The sequence below is a fragment of the Sciurus vulgaris genome, assembly GCF_902686455.1.
Source record: "Sciurus vulgaris genome assembly, chromosome: 5".
Classification (NCBI taxonomy): Eukaryota; Metazoa; Chordata; class Mammalia; order Rodentia; family Sciuridae; genus Sciurus; species Sciurus vulgaris.
In genome coordinates this window covers 158,720,010-158,742,434 of record NC_136465.1, presented here as the reverse complement: position 1 = coordinate 158,742,434, position 22,425 = coordinate 158,720,010, and the positions used below count along the sequence as shown (strand labels likewise).

The 22,425-nt window shown below is 38.3% G+C and overlaps 1 protein-coding gene and 1 pseudogene across 7 annotated transcripts in view; one reads left to right on the top strand and one right to left on the bottom strand.

The window, feature by feature from the left end:
- Window positions 1–7,231, bottom strand: part of APAF1 (apoptotic peptidase activating factor 1) — a 100,821-nt gene extending 93,590 nt beyond the window's left edge. For 2 of the 6 annotated variants that reach the window (XM_079142097.1, XM_079142096.1), the window contains exons 1-4: window positions 7,012–7,231; window positions 4,142–4,320; window positions 3,814–4,003; window positions 2,868–3,065 (exon numbers count right to left, since the gene is read on the bottom strand). In XM_079142097.1, the coding sequence (XP_078998223.1) occupies window positions 2,868–3,065; window positions 3,814–4,003; window positions 4,142–4,279 (526 nt within the window). In that variant the 5' untranslated portion in view covers window positions 4,280–4,320; window positions 7,012–7,231. Of the gene's footprint in view, window positions 1–2,867; window positions 3,066–3,813; window positions 4,004–4,141; window positions 4,321–7,011 lie in introns of those variants that run through there. The other 4 variants (XM_079142095.1, XM_079142099.1, XM_079142100.1 and 1 more) reach the window with 3 other exon arrangements.
- Window positions 7,232–7,445: 214 nt separating this feature from the next.
- On the top strand, window positions 7,446–22,082 carry LOC306662435 (inhibitor of nuclear factor kappa-B kinase-interacting protein-like; annotated as a pseudogene). Its single transcript, XR_013766664.1, has 3 exons — window positions 7,446–7,881; window positions 16,246–16,363; window positions 21,063–22,082. The product of XR_013766664.1 is annotated as an inhibitor of nuclear factor kappa-B kinase-interacting protein-like (transcript).
- Window positions 22,083–22,425: the final 343 nt, after the last annotated feature.

Below are 22,425 nucleotides of genomic sequence, written 5' to 3'. Positions count from 1 at the left end.
TATCCACATACAAACTAGCCATTTTGTGAGAGCACATACAACACACAGGCATTTATGAAGAACATACATTAAATACACTGGGATTTTATTATTTTTCATACAAAAAGGGACAGGTAAAAAATGAAAATGGGAATTTTGAAAAGAAAATAAACAAATAAATACAGTAAGAGGCTAAGCTTTGCAAAGATCTAAAAAAAATAATGAACCATGAACTAAAGAACAAGATTAACTTAAACCCCTGAACTTCAGATCTCACAAAACTATAAGAGAGAAATGAATTAAACTTACATATACTGACACTTATTAATATATCTGGGATTTTCTCAACAAAATGGTTAAAAATCTATTCCAAGATAATAATTTTTTTTTTTTTTTTTTTTTTTTGTGGTACCAGGGATCGAACTCAGGGCCTTGTGCTTGAGAGGCAAGCACTCTATCAGCTGAGCTATCTCCCCAGCCCCCAAGATAACAATTTATACACTATGATTCCTGAGTAATTAATTCCATAAACTTATATTCAATTTTAATATCTAAAATTGAAAATTCATCACAATATACAGCAATTTAAATGGGGGCATTCTTTTAATCCTATAAATTAGTATACATATTTTTTAAAAGTTCATAATACTGAAATAAAGACTTGTTTCTTCACATTAAAGGAACTTAAGCCAATTTTATCCTAAAATATCCTCAATGATCAATTTTGCAGTAGAGATTAAAAAATATTCCCTTGCCAGGCATGGTGGCACATACTTGTAATTCCAGCACTTCAGGAGGCTGAAACTGGAGGATTGCAAGTTCAAGGCCAGCCTCAGCAACTTAATGAGGCCCTAAGCAACTTAGCAAGACTGTCTCAAAAAAAAAAAAAATAAAAAGGATCAGGATCAGAGATGTGGTTCGGTAGTTAAGTAGCCCCGGATTCAATCCCCAACACCAAAAAAAATATATATGTATGTGGTCTGTGAGTTTGCGTATATATGTATATGTGTATGTATGTATGTGTGTGTCTGTGTTTATTATTAATTAAATTAAACCACACTTATATATATGTATATCCCTGACTCTGAGACTTGCAAGGCGCTAAGTCCCAGGAACATTCTCTGTAATGACAGAAGGAAAAAAAAAGGGTTAGGAATTGGTCACCCTTCTGACAAGAGTATAATCAATGCTACTAACAAAGTAGTCTATAAAGTTAAAAGCTAAAACCTTGTCTATAATAGATGTGCCCAAGCCTCCATCTTTTCAAATCTCTTAGATTTAAAAATACTCCATTCAACCTATCAGCCTTAACTGCTGATTATGTCTCATATGCAAAAGGAAGAAAACAAAGTTTAACTATTAGAAATTAGGAACTATCTTTGAATTCCCCTAGAAGTGTTCAACAGACAGGACTCATTAATGAATAGAAGCAACCAAACACTGAGGAAGCTCTATGACTATTTCTCATGAACATCTTCAGAACCTACCAGACTCTTATCTACCAAACATGCCTGAAACCCTTCTCTACCCAGGATGCCCTCCCCATCCAGTAACATTCACTACCCTTTCTCCCTTCCCTACTCTCCCATCCTACCTCATCTACCTGGTAAACTCTTATTCTTCCTTCAAACTCCTGCTAAAATATCTCCTTATTGAGGAAGCCTGTCTATTTCCCCCAAAGAGTTACGGTTCCCTTCCTTTGTTCTAACTTTGTACTTTATATTTTCTTTTAATTTCATTTTATCACAGAATCATAATTTGATTATATGTCTGGTTACCCTACTAGACTATTAGTGAATTCCTCAGTTATACAAATTATACCTTCATTTTGGATCCCTTGTGCCTAAAACTGCCAATCTCAAAGGAGGCTCTCAAACATTTAGTGAAAACATGAATACCTGAAGCAAGAAAATTTAGTCACCAGATGGCAAATGAATATATAAAGCCTACCTGCAAACACCCATAGGCTGCAACTGTCAACTCCCAGGTTTTCTTCTTGGAGCTTACACATAGACAAGTTACTGTTTTTTTTTGTTTGTTTGTTTGTTTGTTTTTTTTTTTAAAGAAAACCAACTAATAGAATTAACTGTAGAAATTAAATTAATAGTTTAAACTACTATAGGATATCAAATACAAGGGAGAATCACCCATTGAGAGAATCATTAATGGAACTGAGTGTCTATGAATCTCTTACCCTATAACACTCAATGACAGAAAGGTGTAAGTCTAGTTCTGTCTAAAAGGCAGAACTGAATAGTCTTTCGAAATCCTTTTTCATCCTACAATTCCCTCATTTTTAAAGATCCCAACTTTACTCCAGTAATAGTAAGTGTCATCTGATACCCTTTTGAATTAATTCAAGGTTAACCAAGCCTCGTTATGATAGGTGACACAGAATATAAATTCTAAACTTAATCATGTGGTTGGTTGGTAGAATAATGGCCCCCTAAGGATATCCACAATCTAATCCAAAGAACTACTGAATATGTTAACTTAGATGACAAAAGGGACTGTAGATTTCATTCAATTAACGATTTTAAGATGAGATTATCATGGATTATGAAGCATGGACATGGTAATCACAAAATAATAATAATAGAGAAGCAATAAGGTCTGCGAAAGAAAAGAATGTGAATGAACGAAAGACCCCTTCACAGGGTGAAAAATGCAAAGAAAAGAATTCTCTCCAAAAGCCTTCAGAAGAAAGAAGGAAGTCAACCCTGTTGACATTTTGATTTTAGCCTAGTAAAAAACCCTAGAACTTTAAGATAATAAATGTTGTTTTAAACCACTAAATTTGTGGTAATTTATTACCAGCAGCAATGGAAAACTAAGAGAATGCCTAAAGAATTATCTTCTTAGCCAGCAACACAGTGGTCCAAACTTACCTTCTAGGAGTGAATGATCTCGAACAGCTTCTGCAGCTAATACAGACTTCCCACAGCCTGCCATTCCATATATGGTGACCCATCCTGGGTCGCCATTCAGTTTGAAGAGTTTCTGTTGAATTGCATTCACCAGCTTCTTCCTAGTAACAAAAACAACTGGTCTTTGTGGTACTCCACCTTCACACAGCACTGTCCTTACTGAAATCCAAAACAAGTATGAATGAATATAACTTTGAAGTGGCTACTAACATAATATCACAAAAAATAAAAAGAGCAAAACTGAGGTCTCAGCCTCAGAATTTCCAAAAGAAAATGTGACCAGCATATTAACTTCAACTTTCTGATTTCTCAGAACATGGAGGAAAAAAGCAAACATGTATCCTTCAAGATGACTACAGACAATGGAATTCACCATCAATACCTGCCTTACACACTGTATGACTCTCTGACTCCCCAGTCTCTGTGTCTCTTACTAGAGACTGGGAAAGGTGGAATGCTTGGCTAGCAGGTGCAAGGCCCTGGGCTTGATCTCTAGCATTGCCAAAAACAAAAAGAGAGAGAGAAAAAAAAAAAGGAGGGCGGGGGAAGCTGATGTAAAAGAGAAAATGTTTATGAAAATCCTTTCAAGAATACAGGTCTCCAAAGAATCTTATTCTTTCCTATAAACTCTACAAACACACAGAACTAGAAAATAACATAAATAAGGGCCTCTAGGAAGTCTGATTAACTCTAAAAATTAGGGTCTGCATATGATCTCAGCAATAAACAGCTCCCTGAGAAGAAGAAAATATGTTAACATTGAAATATTTAAATTGAAAACATCACTATGACTTTTTCACATGCATTTTTCAGTGAACTGATCATATTCTTCAGAATATTACAGATAAACTTGCAGAAATGTAGCCATCATGATAGAAATGTGACAGAAGGTATCAAAGGTACAAACCATAGGAAGTTATTCCACCATCTGAATCTTTGCCACTGGAAGACGAAATCTCAGGAATGCCACTGTGAAGAAGGGCAGCCAGATCTTTATATCCTTCGTGTAGTAGAGCGTTGTAGAATGATATATAGGAATAATTGTCTTTTTTAAGTATCAATTTAATTAGCACAGCTGCTCGCTGATGTTTTGTGGGCTAAAAAAAATAAGTAGTTTAGTATATAGCAATGAATATGTCTGCAACATAAATAAGTGGAGAGACCCATGAAAGTTTCAAAATTTCTTAAATGCTAAAAATTTTTAAGAAAGTACAGATTGCTTCAAAGGGCTTCACCTGATTCTTTACTTTTTCCTCTTCTGACACTGTTAAAACTCCATCACTAATCATGTGATCCATGATGTAGGATGTTTTAATGTCCTTTTCCAGAGCTTCTCTATGTTGAAGTAGACAATTTCGAGCTTTTGCATCCATCCTCCCTCAAAGTTTTCTCTCTCTGCTCTGTCAACCATGAGCTACAGGGAAAACATAAAAATATTTGTCAGGACAACAGACATAGAAAAGATACATAATCTCTAGAAATAATCAAGAAATGGGAAGAAAACAAGAGTGACTCTTCTTTTTTTTTTGGCTAAGATGTTTGAAAATGGACAAATGAAAGGTTTGAGAAAATGGGCATTTCTTACACACTACTTGGGGAAACTACAAAATGGATGCAACTTTTCTGGAAGGTTGCAAAACATATAAAAAAATGTTTTAAAGAGTGCTCATTTCATCAGCACATATACTAAAAATGTTTAAAATAAGCATTCTCTTTAACCCAGAAATCCTACTTCTAGAAATCTAACTCAAGGAGATATCACACACATTTATGCAAAAATATCCACAAAAAGATTTAATGGAGAATGTTTAGGTGAGGGGGGGGAAAAGGTGAATACAACCTAAATGTCCATCATTCTGAATGCAGATTTATTTTAAAATTAGGGTGTATGATACAGTCATTCAAAATTATAAAACACATTATCTCTTTGTACTGACATGGAATGATATTCCTGATACATTGCTGATTCAAAAATAGAAATATAATTCCCCTGCCAAAAAAAAAACATGTATTGGGATTATATAATTATAAAAGAAGATGTTTAGAAGTTTGTTCATCAACATGTTTGGACTAGGGCTGGGGCTGTAGCTCAGTGGTAGAGCACTTGCCTGGCATGTGTGAGGCACTGGGTCCGACTCTCAGCACCACATAAAATAAAGGCTCATTGACAGTATTAAAAAAAATATTTAAAAAAAATGTTTGAGTTACTGAGTAGCAAGATTTGGGATTTTCCTTCCTTCCTTTTCTATATTCTTCTATATTGTCTAAATTTTTTTCAATACAAATCATTTTTATTATACTTCTTTTTTAAATTAAGATATTGGCGCTGGGAATGATGGGACATTCCTATAATCCCAGCTACTTGGAAGACTCAAACAGGAGGATCAAAAGTTCAAGTCTAGTCTCAGCAACTTAACAAAACCCTGTCTCAAAAAATTTTATTTAATTAGATAAATAAGATTTTATAAAACAGTGATCATACTGAGGTCCTAATGTTTAGAAGTTTTTTTTTTCTTTACTCAACATAAAGACTGAACACAGCATTATTGAAAGTGAGCGTTAATTCTCAAAGTTGTTGTCAGCTCTAGGTCTTCAATAGTAAACACATTTCTCACAAAGCATCAGGAAATACCCTCTGATGTCATTTCTTGGATTAAGCGGGAACAAAGAAAGAAGAATATTCTTTACAGAAAAATGCTTTGATTGATTGTACCAACTTCATTTTAAATACAATGCAATTTTTTTCCATAAGAATAAAAACCAGTTTAGAAAGTGTGAAAGGTTTTAAAACATTAACAGAATACCATCCAATGTATTATACTGAGAATGTCTAAATGGGTACATTAATCTATTCATTCAATACACATTTATGGCCTCTCCTATGTGCCAGGCACTGAGACTACAAGAGAAGATTAGGTCATATACCTGAAGGAATTCACAATTTAGTAGAAGAAAAAGATAATTAGAATGTGAATGTCCTAAATGTAAGACTGTATATAAGCACAAGTAATTTAGAGAGGACAGAAGAACAAAAGCCATTAAGTTTTGAAAGTGATCATATTTTTGAAAAGTCACCAAATGTAGTACATGCAAAAACAGGGAAGTAGGGCATTTGCCGGTGCTTGTGAAGGTTCACAAAATGCCCAGAACTGGCATGAAACTTACTGATTAAAAAAAAGGGGGGGGGGGGGGGCTGAGGAGATAGCTCGGTTGGTAGAGTGTTTGCCCTGGGTTCGATCCCCAGCAGCCCCCCCCCCCCAAAAAAAAAGGTTTGAATCTGAATCAAGATTGTCATATTTTCTAAATGTTAACGTTTCTATTCTGTAAAACAACACTTCTCACCTTACAGTAATAAAATTCAATTTCACAAAACAAAAACGAACTTTCAGATTATGTCAATAGCTAAGCAAATAAACACTCTTAAGCAATTCCCAACTAACTTCCAGTTTTACCTAGCCCAATTAAACTTACAGATAGGAGTTTTAAATACATTTTAAAAACTTTGCGCAAATTGAAATATGAACAAGTTCTCAAGGTGTCTCACCTTTTGTAAACACATCAAAATGGAAAAGCCACCACTCTTCATAGACGTAAAATACAAAGTAAACGCTAAGTTCAACCAAGAAAATCCTCTAATACTTTACTACTTCCTCTTTAGACAATTTCTCTTCCTGGTACAGAAGCAGAACGGTTATCAAATATTCCATGTCCCCAAATCCTCAGTCCCTGGTACTGAACCTCCAAAGAACCTGGCTCTGGAAGAAAAACGGGGAGGTAAACTTACCCAAACCTCTGCGCAGAGGTCTTGCCGGGAAGAGCAGCCCTGCGGGGTCAGACCCCCAGGCCGGGGGTGGTTACCATAACCCCGACTTTCGATGGGGAATGGGGGCGCGGGTGCAGCTTCCCAGAGACCTGCGCCCGGGCAGGTCCTCCCTCTCAGGAGCCTCACCTGGGCCTCCGCAGCCCTGGGGCGAGGAAGACCCCGGGGACCTCGGAGGTGCGGAGGGGGTGTCATCCCGTGGCCCGACCCCCGCAAGCCCCGCCTGCGGGCGGACCCCGCCCTGGGACACAAAGGAAGGAGGGCCACCAGGGCTGTCGCTCTTACCTCCGGCCGGAGCTGCACCGGTCCGGAGCCTGGCGCCACTCTGAACCCCGCCGCGGCTACCTCAAGTCCTTGCAGGTCGCCCGCGATCCCGACCCGTCGCTCTGGATCCCTTCTCCCTTCTGCCCAGGGCTAAAGCATTGGCGTCCACTAGTTACCGCCTCCTCTCCGCCTCAGGACCGCTGAGCAGTCAAAACCCGCCCGGCCAGCCCAGCCCGAAGAGCGCCCGCGCATGCAAATACACACACCGCGATTCCGTCGGGGCGGCCGCCGCGCGCACTCCCGTGCCGGCGCGTGCCCGCGCGCGCAGGGGGAAGCACCTTCCTATCCCGCGGTGGGGGCGTGGTTACGCCAGCAGGGCGCGCCGCGTTCCTCCGGGGAGAGGGCGCGACGTGGCGCGTGCGACCCCGCCCCGCGCTCTGGAGTCCCGGCAGCCTGCGCGCGCCCGCGAGCTTCGATTTCCTCGCGCTTGCGGCAGTTACGCAGAGGGAGGAGGACGTCTTGCCGCCGCGCTCCTCGGCTAGAGGATCCCGGAGGCGGGGAGGCGCGGTGAAGCAGCGAGGATGGCGGGGAGAAGGAAGGAGCTGGCTTCTGGGCGTTGCCGGGTCTGGAAGGGGGCGAGGCTTCCCGAGGAGTGGAGGCCGGCCACGTCCAGCTCGCGGGGGTGAACAGCCGCCCCGCGGTAGCGTCCTCAGGGCATCCAGACATGTCCGAGGTGAAGAGCAGGAAGAAGCCGGGGCCCAAGGGAGCCCCTGCAGAGCCCTTGAAGCGGAGCGAGGGCAGGAAGAGCCCCGAGGTCCGCGGCGGCGGCTGGGCGGACCGAGGACCGGCCTGAGCCTGCTGTCGCTGGGGGACTTGCCTGGGCCTGGCCTGGTAAGTGGTCGCGGGCCGCCGGAGCCCCACCAGTGTCGCCCCCTCTCTTCCAGGTCAGGGTCCTGCCCTGCCTCGCCTGGCTTCACGTCCTGCTAACCTTGCATCCCCAGGCCGGCGGCTTCTGTTTTCTGCCTTCACCCCAGAGGAAGGACCCGGCCCAACTTGGTTCTTTCTTTTGCTGATTCCTTGAAACTTATTTTTCCTCCGGTCTAGAAACGTGCCCTTCTTCGCTCCACTGGAGTTGAGCCGAAAGTTTGGGAACCAGTTAGCCTTTCCTTAAGCGCTGCAGGTTCGGGCACGCTTCTGTTACTTATCGGAACCGTTATCCGGATAGCGACAAATTTGCCCCACCCCACCTGGCCCTGAAATACCTGATGGAAACGTTTGCAACCTTAAAGGAAGTTCAGCAAATATTAATGCTAAGGGCAAAGTTTGGAGGGTTTCTCATTTCAATCAATCTACATACGTTATGAATACAACCTCTTCTAAGTTACAGAGTTGACTGTAGCACTGTGAACTGCTTGTGTTTACTAAAGAGTAAACATTTGTAGGTTTTAAACCAAGTAAATAGTGATATGTTGGTGCCATTAGGGAAAATGAATATTAAAAATAACCTTTAAACTACCTTTTTGATTTTATTTCCCCCAATCATTTTCTTTAGGGATAATCTATGTCATTTAACAACAAGACTGACTGACACATTAATAGAATTTCCCTCCATTTTTCACCAGTGAAGTGTTTAGTAAGAGAGTTACTTCTCTTCCAAGGTGACATAAGTCTAGAAAAGACCTAGGCCTCTAATCTACAACTTTTTTTGGCACTGGAGATTGAACCCAGGGGTGCTTAACCACTGAGCCACATCCCCAGCTCTTTTTTAAGTTGTTTTTTAAATTTCTAATTTTTGGTTTTTTTTTGTTTTTTTTTTTTTAGTTATACATGACAGTAGGATGTATTTTGACATATTATACATACAGTATAACTTCCCATTCTTGTAGATATACATGATGTGGAGTTACACTGATCGTATTTGTATATGAACATAGGAAAGGTATGTCCAATTCATTCTACTGTCTTTCCTATTCCCATCTTCCCTTCCTTCCCCTTTGTCTAATCCAGGGAACTTCTATTCTCCCCCCCCCCCCCCCATGTTTTGTTTTGAGACAGTCTGAGTTCTTAGGGCCTCACTAAATTGCTGAGGCCATTCTCAAATTTGCAATCCTGCTTCAGTACCTTCCAAGTAGCTGGGACTACAGGCCTGCTTGTATGAGGCTTATCTAGAACATTTTTGATAATCAGCAGGTACTTCTTCACATTTTAGTTTTGCTGGTGACTTCCAGAGTTGTTTATTTTTTAACTTAATAAAACATTTGTTTAGTGAAACATGGGTCATTAAATGTTTCAAAAACAATTTTTTTTACTAGTGATATTTCTTTATAAAATATTTTTATTTTGATCTTTAAAGTACTGAATTTACTGTTTCAAATAAACTCTTTAGGTTAATAAACATGCATTTATATTGGGGAAATTATAGAGTTAATAGAATTTCATAGGCTGAAAGAGATGTTTCTTCTCTCTAGGGCCTAATAAAACTGATTTTAGTTGCTAAATTTGTTAATTTAATTCTTGTTAAGTAATCAAAGTTTCATACTCATGTGAGATAAATTACATGATAAAATGTTCATCTTTCAATAATTTGGGAGGTGGCATACCAGGGATTGAATCCAGGGGCATTTAACCACTGAACCAAATCCCCTGCCCTTTTTATTTCCTATTTTGAGACAGGGTTTCTCTAAGTTGCTTAGGGCCTCCCTAAATTGCTGAGTCTGGCTTCAAATGTGGAATCCTTCTGCCTCAGCCTCTGGGATTATAGGCGTCCACCACCATGCCTGACTATCTTTCAATAATTTGATTATGTCCTTGGAGAAAACTCAATAGAAAACTGAACTTTAAGAGAATAAAACTTGAAAAGCTGATGCTTCATCTAAATAATTTACTCTTAGGGAATTTTGTTTTTATTGTAGAAAGACAAAAACATGTTACATTCATTAGAAAGATTTCATGTGAGCTATGACTTTGCAAAATGATATTTTTTAATGCTGAAACAAAATTATTTTTAGGATTGGAGGTATAATTCAGTGATAGAGCACTTGCCTAGTGTGTTTGAGGTCCCAGATTCCATCCCTAGCACCATTATAAGAAAAATATCTTTTTTTTTTTTTTTTTTTTGCGGGGGAGATTGAACCCAGGGCCTTGTGCATGCAAGGCAAGCACTCTACCTACCGAGCTATATCCCCAGCCCAAGAACACGCAGAATTACAACAGAGCAGTTGAAATCTTTGCCATTAGAACACATACTTCATCATGAAAAATTCAATCCATCAAATCTTTATTAAATGGTAACTGTACTGACACTGTTCAGTTGTTAAAATTTAACAGTGAATATGTGTGCCTGTAAACACTGCTTATCCATCCTCTCACGCCTGATTGAGAAAGTCTGAACCCTTGTGCCCGAGGAGGATTTCAAGGCATCACAATATATAAGTATTCAGACGTTTAGTCTTTGGATTGTTGTTTGGAAAATAAATAGAAATAACACACAAAAAAACTTAGAAGTGTGTTATTTCATATCTTCTCTCTGCTAAATAAAGTCCTGATACATCATGATACATCAGCTTGACAATGAATACTGGAATACTAAGATAACAGTTGCCCAAGACTTGACTTCAGTATCAGTATGCATATCTCATTTCTTGGGGAGGGGTGAGGGTTTTCCAGGGATTGAGTTCAAGGGCACTCGACCACTGAGAGACATCCCCAGCCCCATTTTGTATTTTATTTAAAGACGGTCTCGCTGAGTTGCTTTAGCAGCTTGCTGTTGCTGAGGTTGGCTTTGAACTCCCAATTCTCCTGCCTCAGCCTCCCAAGCAACTGAGATTACAGGTGTGCACCAAGCTCATCTCATTTCTAAAAGAAAATTTTCAAATAAAATAATTGAAGAGATTCTGCTTTCAAAAAGAAAGTTACTAAACAAGACACAATCTTTTACACAAACATATTTAGTTACACAGAAATTCAGTCACCTGGAACTGAGTGTAACCAGGTAGTACATTCTATAATCCTAGCAACTCAGGAGGCAGAGACAGGAAGATCACAAGTTTGAGACCAGCCTCAGCAACTTAGCAAGACACCATTTTAAAATTTTAAAAAAGAAAAAGGGCTGTGGATATTGTACAGTGGTAAAGTTTTAATCACCAGTATTTGTGAAGATTTTAAGTTTCTTCTGGAAATTTCAACAAATTATAAGTGCTTCTATAAAAGATTTTCATGACATAATTGTGTGTAAGAAGTCAAAGCTCTTTAAACAGTATTCAGGGCTTTTTTTCCTTTATCATCCTGTATAATTTTGTCTATATAGTTTTGGCTCTTTCTAGATTTTCTATTGTTGTTAGTAGAGTTTTATCTTTAAAACAGCATTATACTTTAAACGCCCAACTTTTTAACATGGAATGTGTTCAGTGTTTTTCTGAATATTGGGTTCTGTACTAAAAATGAAGCTGTAGGTGGTACAAAACAGGGTTAAGTGTGTGCCAACACTGCTAGTGACACTGGAACTTTCTTGCAGAAGCTGCTTAATAGCTTCCTTTAGTTACTTGCCTGTTTTTCACTAATAAGTTGATATAAGAGCCAAAGGAAATCCTGTATTTCAAGTCCTCAATCAGCTATCTCCACCTTCTGCAGTTCTGAAGGAACTATACAGAGGTAGGGAACACCATTCATTTAGGACTACATAGTCCTAAATCTGTATGAGGTCTCTGTGGATTGCAGTGGATTATGATAAAATGAAGATTCCTTTTGGAAGGCCTACACCAAAAGTAGCCAATTAACCTTTCTCCTACACCTAACATTTTCAGAACCTTACCTAATGACAGAAGAGACCCCAAAATAGAGCAAGAGAGTGCTGCTCCTTTAGTGACCCATAAGTGGACTAATCCATCTGTTCCATATTTCATTTACCATAACTCCAACCCCGATTATGCTTAGTGTTCAAAGGAGACAGGATTGAACTTGCTGTTAAGTGCAGGTAGAGGTAGTCTGCCTCTTTATAAGCCATAGGCACGTAGGCAGGATGGAAAAGCAGTTACACAAAATAGTCCAAAAGAAAGAGCCAGTGTACTTAAAGAGAATAGCTGATGTGTTACATACATCGAGGTGTTATTCTATGAGCTTTTATAAATATGAACCTATTTAATCTCTGTAACAAACCTATGAGATATTACCCCTTCTTTACGGATGAAGAAATGAGCAAAGGTAAGTTGTTTCAACTTGTCAAACATGGTTACTACGACTAATCAATGGCAGAGCCAAGGTGGTTCAACTGTGTACTTAACCAATACATGTGTTGCCTCCCTCTGATATTAATACAAAATAAAACCAGACCCTAGAAATAAAGACACACCTCCAAATCCAGAATTAGTCCTTTTCTTTTTTTCACTAGAAACTGTACCACTTAGCACACCCTAGTTATTGATCTTTCACCTTCACCTAAATGAGAAGATGGGAAACTTCCTGTTAGAATATGCCTCTGACTCATGAAAAGAAAATGAAGTACCCTAGTCACAAGTCTGGATGTCAGATTGAGAACTTGGTTTTTCAGAACTGAAACATCCACCTCTTAATGAACTTTCTTGACTTCTAGAAAAATCAAAATTGAAGACCTTAGAATGTGGAAAGATCTCCCATGCTCTTGGATAGGCAGAATTAATATTGTCAAAATGTCCAACTGCCAAAAGTGTTATACAGATTTAATGCAATTCCTATTAAAGTCCCAATGACATTCTTCTTAGAACTAGGAAAAAGCAATCATGAAATTCATTTGGAAAAATAAGAGACCCAGAATAGCCCAAAGCAATCCTTAGCAAGAAGAGTGAAGCAAGAGGCATCACAAAACCAGACCTTAAACTATACTATAGAGCTATAGTAACAAAAACAGCATGGGGGCTGGGGAGATAGCTCAGTTGGTAGAGTGCTTGCCTTGTAAGCACAAGGCCCTGGGTTCAATCCCAGCACCACCAAAAAAAAAAAAAAAGCATGGCATGTGAGACCAAATAGACATGTAGAACAATGGTACAGAATAGAAGAAACAGAGACCAACCCACATAATGATAGTTATATACTAGACAAGGCACCAAAAACATGTTGGAGAAAAGATAGCCTATTCAACAAATGGTTCTGAGAAACCAGAAATCCATACGTAGCAAAATGAAATAAACCTCTCTCTCTCTCACCGTGCACAAAAATCAACTCAAAGTGGATCAAAGACAGGATCTAGAACAAACCCTGCACCTATAGAAGAAAAAGGTAGACCCAAATATTCATCATGTCAGCTTAGAACCTGACTTCCTTAACAGCCTCCTAAAGTGCAAGAAGTAAAATTAAGAATAAGTGGGATGGATTCAAACTAAAAAGTTTATTTTCAGCAAAGGAAGCAATAACATGAAAAGAGAGCCTACAAAATGGGATGAAATCTTTACTACATGCACTTCAGATAAAGCACTAAGATCCAGGTTATATAAAGAACTCAAAAAACTTAACACCAAAAAAACACAAACAACCTAATCAATAAATGGGCTAAGGAAGTGAACAGACACTTCACAGAAAAATAGTCAATCAACAAACATGAAAAAATATTCATCTCTAGCAATTCGAGAAATGCAAATAAAAACTAAGATTTCATCTCACTCCAGTCAGAATGGCTATTATCAAGAATATAAGCAAAATAAGTGTTGGTGAGGATGTGTGGGGGAAAGGGTACATTGCTGGTAGGACTGCAAATTGGTACAACCACTATGGAAAGCAGTATGGAGATTCCTCAGAAAACTTGGAGTGGAACCACCATTTGACCTAGCTATCCCACTCATTGTTTTATACCCAAAGGACTTAAAATCAGCATACTATAGTGATGCAGGCCACATTAATGTTTATAGCAGCTCAGTTCACAATAGCTAGATTGTGGAACCAACCTAGATGCCTTCAACAAATGAATGAATGAAGAAAAAATGTGGTACATATACACAAAGGAATATTACTTAGCCTTAAGAATGAAATTATGACATTTGCAGGTAGCTGGATGGAGCTGGAGAATATCATGCTAAGCGAACTAAGCCAAACACAAAAAACCAAAGGCCATATATTTTCTTTGATGATCCGTAATGGGAGTGTGGGGAGAATGAAGGAACTTTGGATAGTGCAGAGGGGAGATGGGAGTGTGGGAGATGGGCAGGACAGTAGAATGAGACAGACATTACCCTATATACATGTATGATTAAACTATAGGTGTGACTCTGCACCATGTTCAGCCAGAGTAAGGAGAAGCTGTGCTCTATTTGTGTTTAAGTGTGTCAACATGCATTCTACTGTCATGTATAAACTAATAAGAACAAATTTTAAGATTTTTTTTTTGGGTGGCTGGAGATTGAACCCAGGGCCTTGTGCTTACAAGGCAAGCACTCTACCAACTGAGCTATCTCCCCAGCCCTAGAACAAATTTTAAGAAAAGAAATTTCATCATCCAACTTGTGTTTGGCAAGCCAAAAAAATCCGTTTTAGCTTTAGACAATTTTACAGCAACTGAGAAGTCTATTGATACCATTTATGAGTTCAAAATACCACCACCTTGTAAGAATACACAAAATTCAGCTACACTTTAAAAAAAGTCTTTAACCTCTCTTTGGATTTTTTTTTTTTTTTTGAGGGGGGGTCCCAGGGGGATTGACCTCAGGGGCACTCGACCACTGAGCCACATCCCTATCCCTATTTTGTATTTTATTTAGAGACCGGGTCTCACTGAGTTGCTTAGTACCCTGCTTTTGCTGAAGCTGGTTTTGAACTCTCAGTCCTCCTGCCTCAGCCTCCAAGCCACTGGGTTATAGGCCTGCACCACTGCCCCCGGCATGGAAGCTTTTAGGTGTTACTTTCAATGGAATGAATTTACCAAAACATGGTCAATATGTAGTCCTCAGGCTGTGCTTTCAGATCACCTGGGAAGCTGTTTAAAATGTTCAATGTCACCACCATCTACTAGACCAGTTAAATCTATGGGAGGGACCCAGGTATCAGATTTATTAAAGATTTTTTGCCAGGTGATTCCAAGATGCAGGGGAACTTTTGAACTACTCCTCTAGGTACTACTGTGACTTAGGTGCTTCACATGGTTCTGCTCCATTGCTTTCCCCCACCCCCTTGGTACCAGTAGTTGAACCAGGGTGCTTAACCCTTGAAGATTAGGCTAACTTCTTTGTTCTTCTACCTTTGTTGGATGAAGAATATACTCCAACTTTGTTATTACTAGTTTGTTTTATTTTGGTTTTGTTACTGGGGGTTTAACCCAGGGATGCTTTACCACTGAGTCACATCCCAAGCCTTTTTTATTTTTCATTTTGAGTTAGGGCCTCACGAAGTTGCTGAGGCTGGCATTGAACTTACAATCCTCCTACCTCAGCCTCCTAAGTCACTGGCATTTCAGTCATGAACCATGACTGGGCCTATTTTTATTGTTTTAACCCTGTAATCAAACCCAGGGCCTTCCACATGCTAGGCAAGCTATCTACCGCTGAACTACACCCCTAAGTTCTGTTTTTTTCTTTTTTTTTTTTTTTTTTTTTTGATGCTGTGGATTAAACCCAGAGGGACTTCACCACTGAGCTACATTCCCAGTCCTTTTTATTTTTTACAAATAAAAAATATAGGTATGTGCCGCTGTGCCCACTTCAGTTCTATTTTAGAATAACATCTCAAAGTACATCTACATGAGTTATACTGAGTAAAATCAACTGTAGGTTTTATATGCCTGCCTCACATGTGTTCTGTTGTCCACCTTGACAATGACAGTTTCATATCTCCTGTTATTCTGCACCTTCTAATCATAGTCACCTATCTTCCGAACCACTGCTTTTCATTAGCCTCTCTTCTACATTTTAACTCAAATACTTTGTTTTTCCTATTTCTTGTTTCTCTTATAAAAACTCTTTCTAGATAGTACCCTAATATGACCTTGAGAAAAATATTTGAGATCAAAGAGCTTGTTCTAAATAGTTTACCATGAATTTCTCCAAAATATTTCTTGTTCACACATCTATTACAGGAATCATTGTCTTACTGTGCTGTGAAATGTAACCAAAAGGGCAGAGTTCACTCTTTGCATGAATTAAAGCAGTACTTATCATATAGTAGGCTATCTGAATGTTGAAATAAACTGACAACTGAACTCGTGTTCTCACCAAAAATGGGTATAATACTCCTTTGAAATTCAAATTTAAATGAATATGAATTGGGCAGTAGTGACTTTTTTTTAAAAATCTTTTCCAGGTTTGTATTTCAACAGTCAGGAAAATTTGCAGAGGTAGAAAACCAATACCAGTTACTGAAAATGGAAAGCAAGGAGTTCCGAGGACTTCAAAGTGAAATCAGTTTAATTTCAGAAAAGGTATTTATTAATTATTTGGGGAGACTTTCCCATTTTATTTCTCCTCTACCCTTCCTTTACTCCAGCTCAGAACTTCTTTCTTCCTGCCTTTTAGACTGCTACTATTTTAACTCACTGATCTTCCTACCTCTTGACATTCTTCCTCTCATCCAATTCAGATTCATATTGCATTTTGATAGGACCACAGATTTTTGTATATAACAATGTCTACTGCTGAAAAAGACCAGTGTCCGTTTACAAAACCCTGGGTTCAATCCCCAGCACTACAAAAATAAAAAATAAAAAATTAAAAAGCGAAAAAGACTGATATATTCATATTGATATAATATTAGTTTTCTCTAAGTGTCAGGTTCCCAAAGCAATGAAAATATGGTTGATCTTGACATATAAAATTAGAGTTTGAACAGCACTTATAGATAATCTGTCATTTCTTTCCATATTTTAAGAACATATGTGTATGCATATAAGATAACTGGCCTATAATCCTCTGTCAGAAAAGTAACTAGCCTAAAATAGATAATGATTCTGAAAATTAAAATAACACCAATGTATATGTTTCCTCAAATTGCAAATGATTTCCAGCCAATGCATTACTGCGATTCTTAGAAATGAAGACAGAACATTCTTGTCACTCCCACATCTCTCAGGAGAGGGTCCACTGTGATTATGTGGGCTTTGTCTGGCTACCAGTGACCAAGCTATCCCTGGGAACATTCTTGTTACTTCCACATCTCTCAGGAGAGGGTCCACTAAGATTTTGTGGGCTTTGTCTCGCTACCAGTGACCAAGCTATCCCTGGGAAACACATTTGTTCATCTACCCATCACTAAACCTTTACTTGTGTCATAAGGTAGGCACCAGGGTGGTAAAGATGTTACTATAGACAGACATGAAATGAAGGGTCTAAGTCCCTGCTGCTTCATGAGAAAGATGAGCATATACTGCCCCAGAGGAGAAAAGCCATGAATGAAAATCAAGCATCATTTATGCATGCCACAGGATTCCATGGAAAGGGTAAGCCTAAGGGGCTTCTAGGAAGAAACTGAAAAGGACTTGCTATTTTGACATAGGGTTGAAATTGAAATCTGGTTATAAGTACTCTGGCATACTGATAGAAAATTTGTTAGGATTCATGTATTTAAATCTATTGAAAATAAATTTTGCACAAAATCAGATTTCCTTTTTAAATAAAATATTTTGGTGACAAAAAATTTTTGAACATTTTAAATATTGAATCCAAGAAGTGTATTCAGTCTTTTCATAGAATCTTCTTTCCTAGGAGTAGTTTTAATAATAGCTGCCTTTTCACAAAACTGGCCCTAAAGCCAGCATAATGCAGGAGGAGGGAAAAAACAGGTAGAGGTGGGCTCTCATCATACTTCTGTTACCTAGTTTTTCATCTCTCTGACAAAATAGCTGAGAAAATCAACTCATGAGAGGAAATATTTATTTTGACTCATAAAGATTTCAGTCCATGGTGAACTAACTCCATTGTTTCTCAGCCAGTGGTATGCAGTAGTACAGCGTGGTAGGAGGGTGTGGAAGGAGCAAAGCTGCTCACGTCCTAGCATCTGGGAAGGAGAGAGAGAGTAAAGAAGGGGCCAAGAACAAGATATAGTCACCCAGGACATGCTGCACCCAAAGATCCAGTCCCTCCAACGAGTTCCACCTCCTACAGTTACCATCGCCTCCCAATAGCCCATTAAGTTACGAATTCATCAATGATTAATCCTTTGATAATATCAGAACCCTCATGATCCTATCACTTACCAAAAGCACATCCTCTGAACATTGCTGCACTGGGAATCAAGCCTTTATCACAGGAGCTAACTATATCATTGTGATGTATTAGTCATTTAATAATTTGCAAATTAATGCTACAGATTATTATACTGAAAATGGATTGTGCACTTAGGCCTATATTGCATAAAGATAACTGATTTTCTGATGAACAGCCTACATATGAAATCGTCTTAGATAAAGATGCCCGCTTCTTCAGAATACCGCTAATGACCACTATACAAGTATTTCTCAAAATTGGTTTTAAAGGATCTTGTATTATGGCTACATGTGTGCATTAAAATAGTTTTTAAACATTTCAGAGTGATTCTCTTACTAGTCAATATTATTGCACATTGTTCCCACCTGTTACTCAGAACTACTACAGGTTTTTACTGGGATGGGCCCAAAAGGCTTTTATGGCTGTCCTTCCTCCTAAACATCAGCAAATGTGTTCTTTGTACTCTGAGACATGGGACTGAAAAAAAGCATAAGACATGAATCTCTTCCTGAAAGGTCTTTAGCAGCTTTCAGATCTTCTTTACCTGGCTTATTTATCAGTCTGCTAATGAGTCAGATTTCAGAGTCACTTTTAAACCTTTCTTATTGTACTCCTGACTTATTTCTCCTCTAAGACCCATTGCTCCCTGTGTTAGTTCTGCCACAAGGAGATAGATTGTCTCTCAGGCAGAGAAAAAAAGAGACCTTTACTAGATGGAGACCCAGATCTAGGAGCATGTCCAGCCATATTTGTGTCTAGTGAGATGAACAAAACCTCCAGCATATGATTGCATCAGATCAATTAGAACAAAAGCATGATAAATTTAAATGTCACTAGATTCAAAGACCTACACAATGTGCCCACAAATGATTTATGGCTAAACCGCTTAAACTAGAAAAAATATTCTGAACCCCAAATATCAAACGATTGGCAGGGGATTTAATTTTCTTTTTTATTTATTTATTTTTTTGTAGTTGTAAATGGACAGAATGCCTTTATTTTATTTGTTTGTTTTTATGTGGTGCTAAGGATGAAACCCAGTGCCTCACACATGCTAGGCAAGTGCTCTGCCATTGAGCTACATACAGCCCAGCCGGGGATTGATTTGCATGAAAGCTAACCTGGGAATCTACATTCCGCCCACTCCCCCCCAACCCCCAGGAAAATACTACATGTAGTCAGAGAGCTCAACTCTGGGTGTATCACTCCTCTCTGAGAGATGAGGGGCATCTACACCCTGCCTTTGGGATGTATGTTATCTTTGCTTTACTGTCCTTTATAAATGCATCATGCAGTTCTTTTCAGCGGAATAAGTCAAGAACCCACTAGGGCAAGTTGAGGTCATACTGACCCCTTAGAAAGACCTCCTGAGACCCCTATTTGGTGACAGTGACACTGATGGTAGCCCATTCTGATTTGTCATTAATTTATTTGTATCCCTTACTCCTTGTAGAGCAAACACTGCATCTTAATTGCTATTATTCTAGCACCTAGAAATAAAACTGGCTCATAGAAGACACTGAATAGATCTTATTGAGAGTATAGAATATATGATACACAAGATCCCCTATCAAATTTGAAATCAGGTACTATGCTATGTATATAAATACAAAGTGTCTAGCACTAGCTCTGGCACAGAGTGAACACTCAAAAATTTTGTATACAGGGCAAATACATAATAGGTGCTACAGGAATTCCCACTCTCAGGCTTATGGCCATGGGCATTTTCTCAGAAGCTTAGGACTCCAGGTATGGTGGCTGAAGTCTATTATCCCAGCAACTCTGAATGTTGAGGCAGGAGGATTGCAAATCCAAGGCCAGCCTGGGCAACTCAGTGAGACCCTGTCTCAAAATAAAAGGGCTGGGGAGGTAGCTCGGTAGTAGAGCGCCCACCCCTGGGTTCAATCCCCAGTATGCAAAAAAAAAGTATTAGGAAACATCAAGGGTGTTATTGTACCATAATGTGCATAGTTTTTTAAAAACTTAAGCTGATATTAGTGTGTAGGATGATTCAGAGAGAAAGTGATTGGAAGCAGATATTGATAACACTTATTCTATAATACTTTTCTTGATCTTTGAAGTCTGGGTTGAATCTGCCACCTAGGTGCTTCCGTAGATCTTCCACTGTTATAATGCAGATAAATGCATCTTTGTCCCCAATTAAACCAAACTGCTTAAAGGCAGAAATGTGTCTTTTCAGTGTTATGTCTTCAATACAATGCTACAAACATTTGATTAATGATCATTTCTAAGCCTTTCTATAAAGTTATTACCTGGGTGAAGGTAGACTTAAAGATGATCAGGACTGGTCTTCATATTCTATATACGTTCAAAGAGGTATAGTAAGAACTTAACATCAATTGCTAATACTTACAGCACTTTATCATTTGTAACTTGTCTCACTGAACTTTTTTTAAATTAATTCATATTTGCTTTGTGAGATCTCATTCTAGTACCTTATGTATAAGAGGTTGGCCTAAAAAATTTTTTCAAGCAGAAACTCTTCCAGAATCATGGGTGTTAGGGAAAGTAACAATTTTACACTAAATTGCAGTTTTTAAAAAGCCAAATAACCATTAAAATGACATCTTAACTCCATTGGAGTGAAAAAGAGGATAGAGTGATGTACTTCAGACTTCTTTTACATTGTTTCTCTTGAATATGCCTCCATGAAAATCAAAAATATCTAGGATTATAAATTCAGATTTATATTTTTGTAGCAAAGGGCTAATCGATTATATTTATTAAAACAACCATGAAAGTAATAAATTTTGTCAGTTTGATTCTGAGGTACTTGAATATTTTAGTCATGATCAGAATTTGAACTTGGCATTTGTTATGCTCCTAATTGTTAAAGTATGTTTCTTTAATATAAAAATTATTAAGTAGCCTGGGAATTGTTTTGTGTTACAAATGCAGCTTGAGTCTACTGAAAGTATTCTGCAGGAAGCTACATCATCCATGTCTTTGATGACCAGTTTTGAACAGGAAGTATCCAGTCTCCAAAGATTCATGCATGACATTCAAAATAGTGAAGAGATGCTCACTCAAAAGATGCAAAAGCTTAATGAGAAATTCCAAAATATTACAGATTTCTGGAAAAAGAAGCCTAGCAGAAATGAATGATAATACAGACATTTTCAAATCAGAAGCAAAACAAATACATTCTCAAGTTACTGTCCAGATTAACTCAGCTGAGCAAGAAATAAAGTTACTCACTGAACGGCTAAAAGATTTGGAAGATAGCACACTACGAAATATTAGAACAGTCAAAAGACAAGAAGAAGAAGATCTTCTGCGAGTTGAAGAGCAGCTTAGCTCTGATACAAAAACAGTTGAGAAGTTAGAAGAGGAACAGCATGCTCTCCTTGCCAGAGACGAAGAATCTGACTCATAAACTTTCCAGCTATGAACCCAGAGTTGAAGAATGCAAGACCCATTTGCCAACAATTGAAAGTGCTGTTCTCTCTGTCTCAGAGTCTCTCAGGATCTGATAGGAGTAGAAAAGAAAATGGAAGACCTCACTATGCAGATGTTTAATATGGAAGATGATATGCTAAAAGCTGTATCTGAAATAATGGAGATGCAGAAAAACCCTTGAAGGAATTCAGTATGATAATAGCCTATTAAAGATGCAAAATGAACTGAATGTTCTAAAAGGAAAAGTTCATGATTTTATAGCATATTCCAGTACAAAAGAAAAGGGAACTTTAAAAGAATATAAGCTAGAAAATAAAGGAATTGATGATTTTAAAATCACTTCATGTATTCTGATGAATCGTTCTATGCATGAATCTATTAATTACTTGGTTTTTGAGTTATGTTGATATGCCTCACTTTACTGGAAAAAATGAGAAGTCTACACAATGGATTTATCCACATGAATCAAAGCTTACCTTTTAAGCTCTAAACTTTACTTTAACCATTTAAGTAGAGTTAGTTCTAAAGTATATTTCTCTACCTCTAAGGTGATATACTTATATTTTAAATGTTTTTCTGATAATTGATGAACATCAATAGAATTTCACCTATTATATTGATCCAAATGTATTGCTATATCTGGGAATGTGGAAGCATGTTTACAATTTACTGAATGACCCTAATTGCTATTTTTCAAACCTTCATCTGTTTTCTTACAAACCTTTTCTATCACTTGATCTTGCTGTCAGATTGGCTGGTAAACATGCATGCCTCAGCCTCAGTTCTTCACTTTCCTGTGTTAATTTCACTGCAGCTAAGAGTTTCAGCACAATCAAGTCCATAGGAATTTTGTCTAAAATAA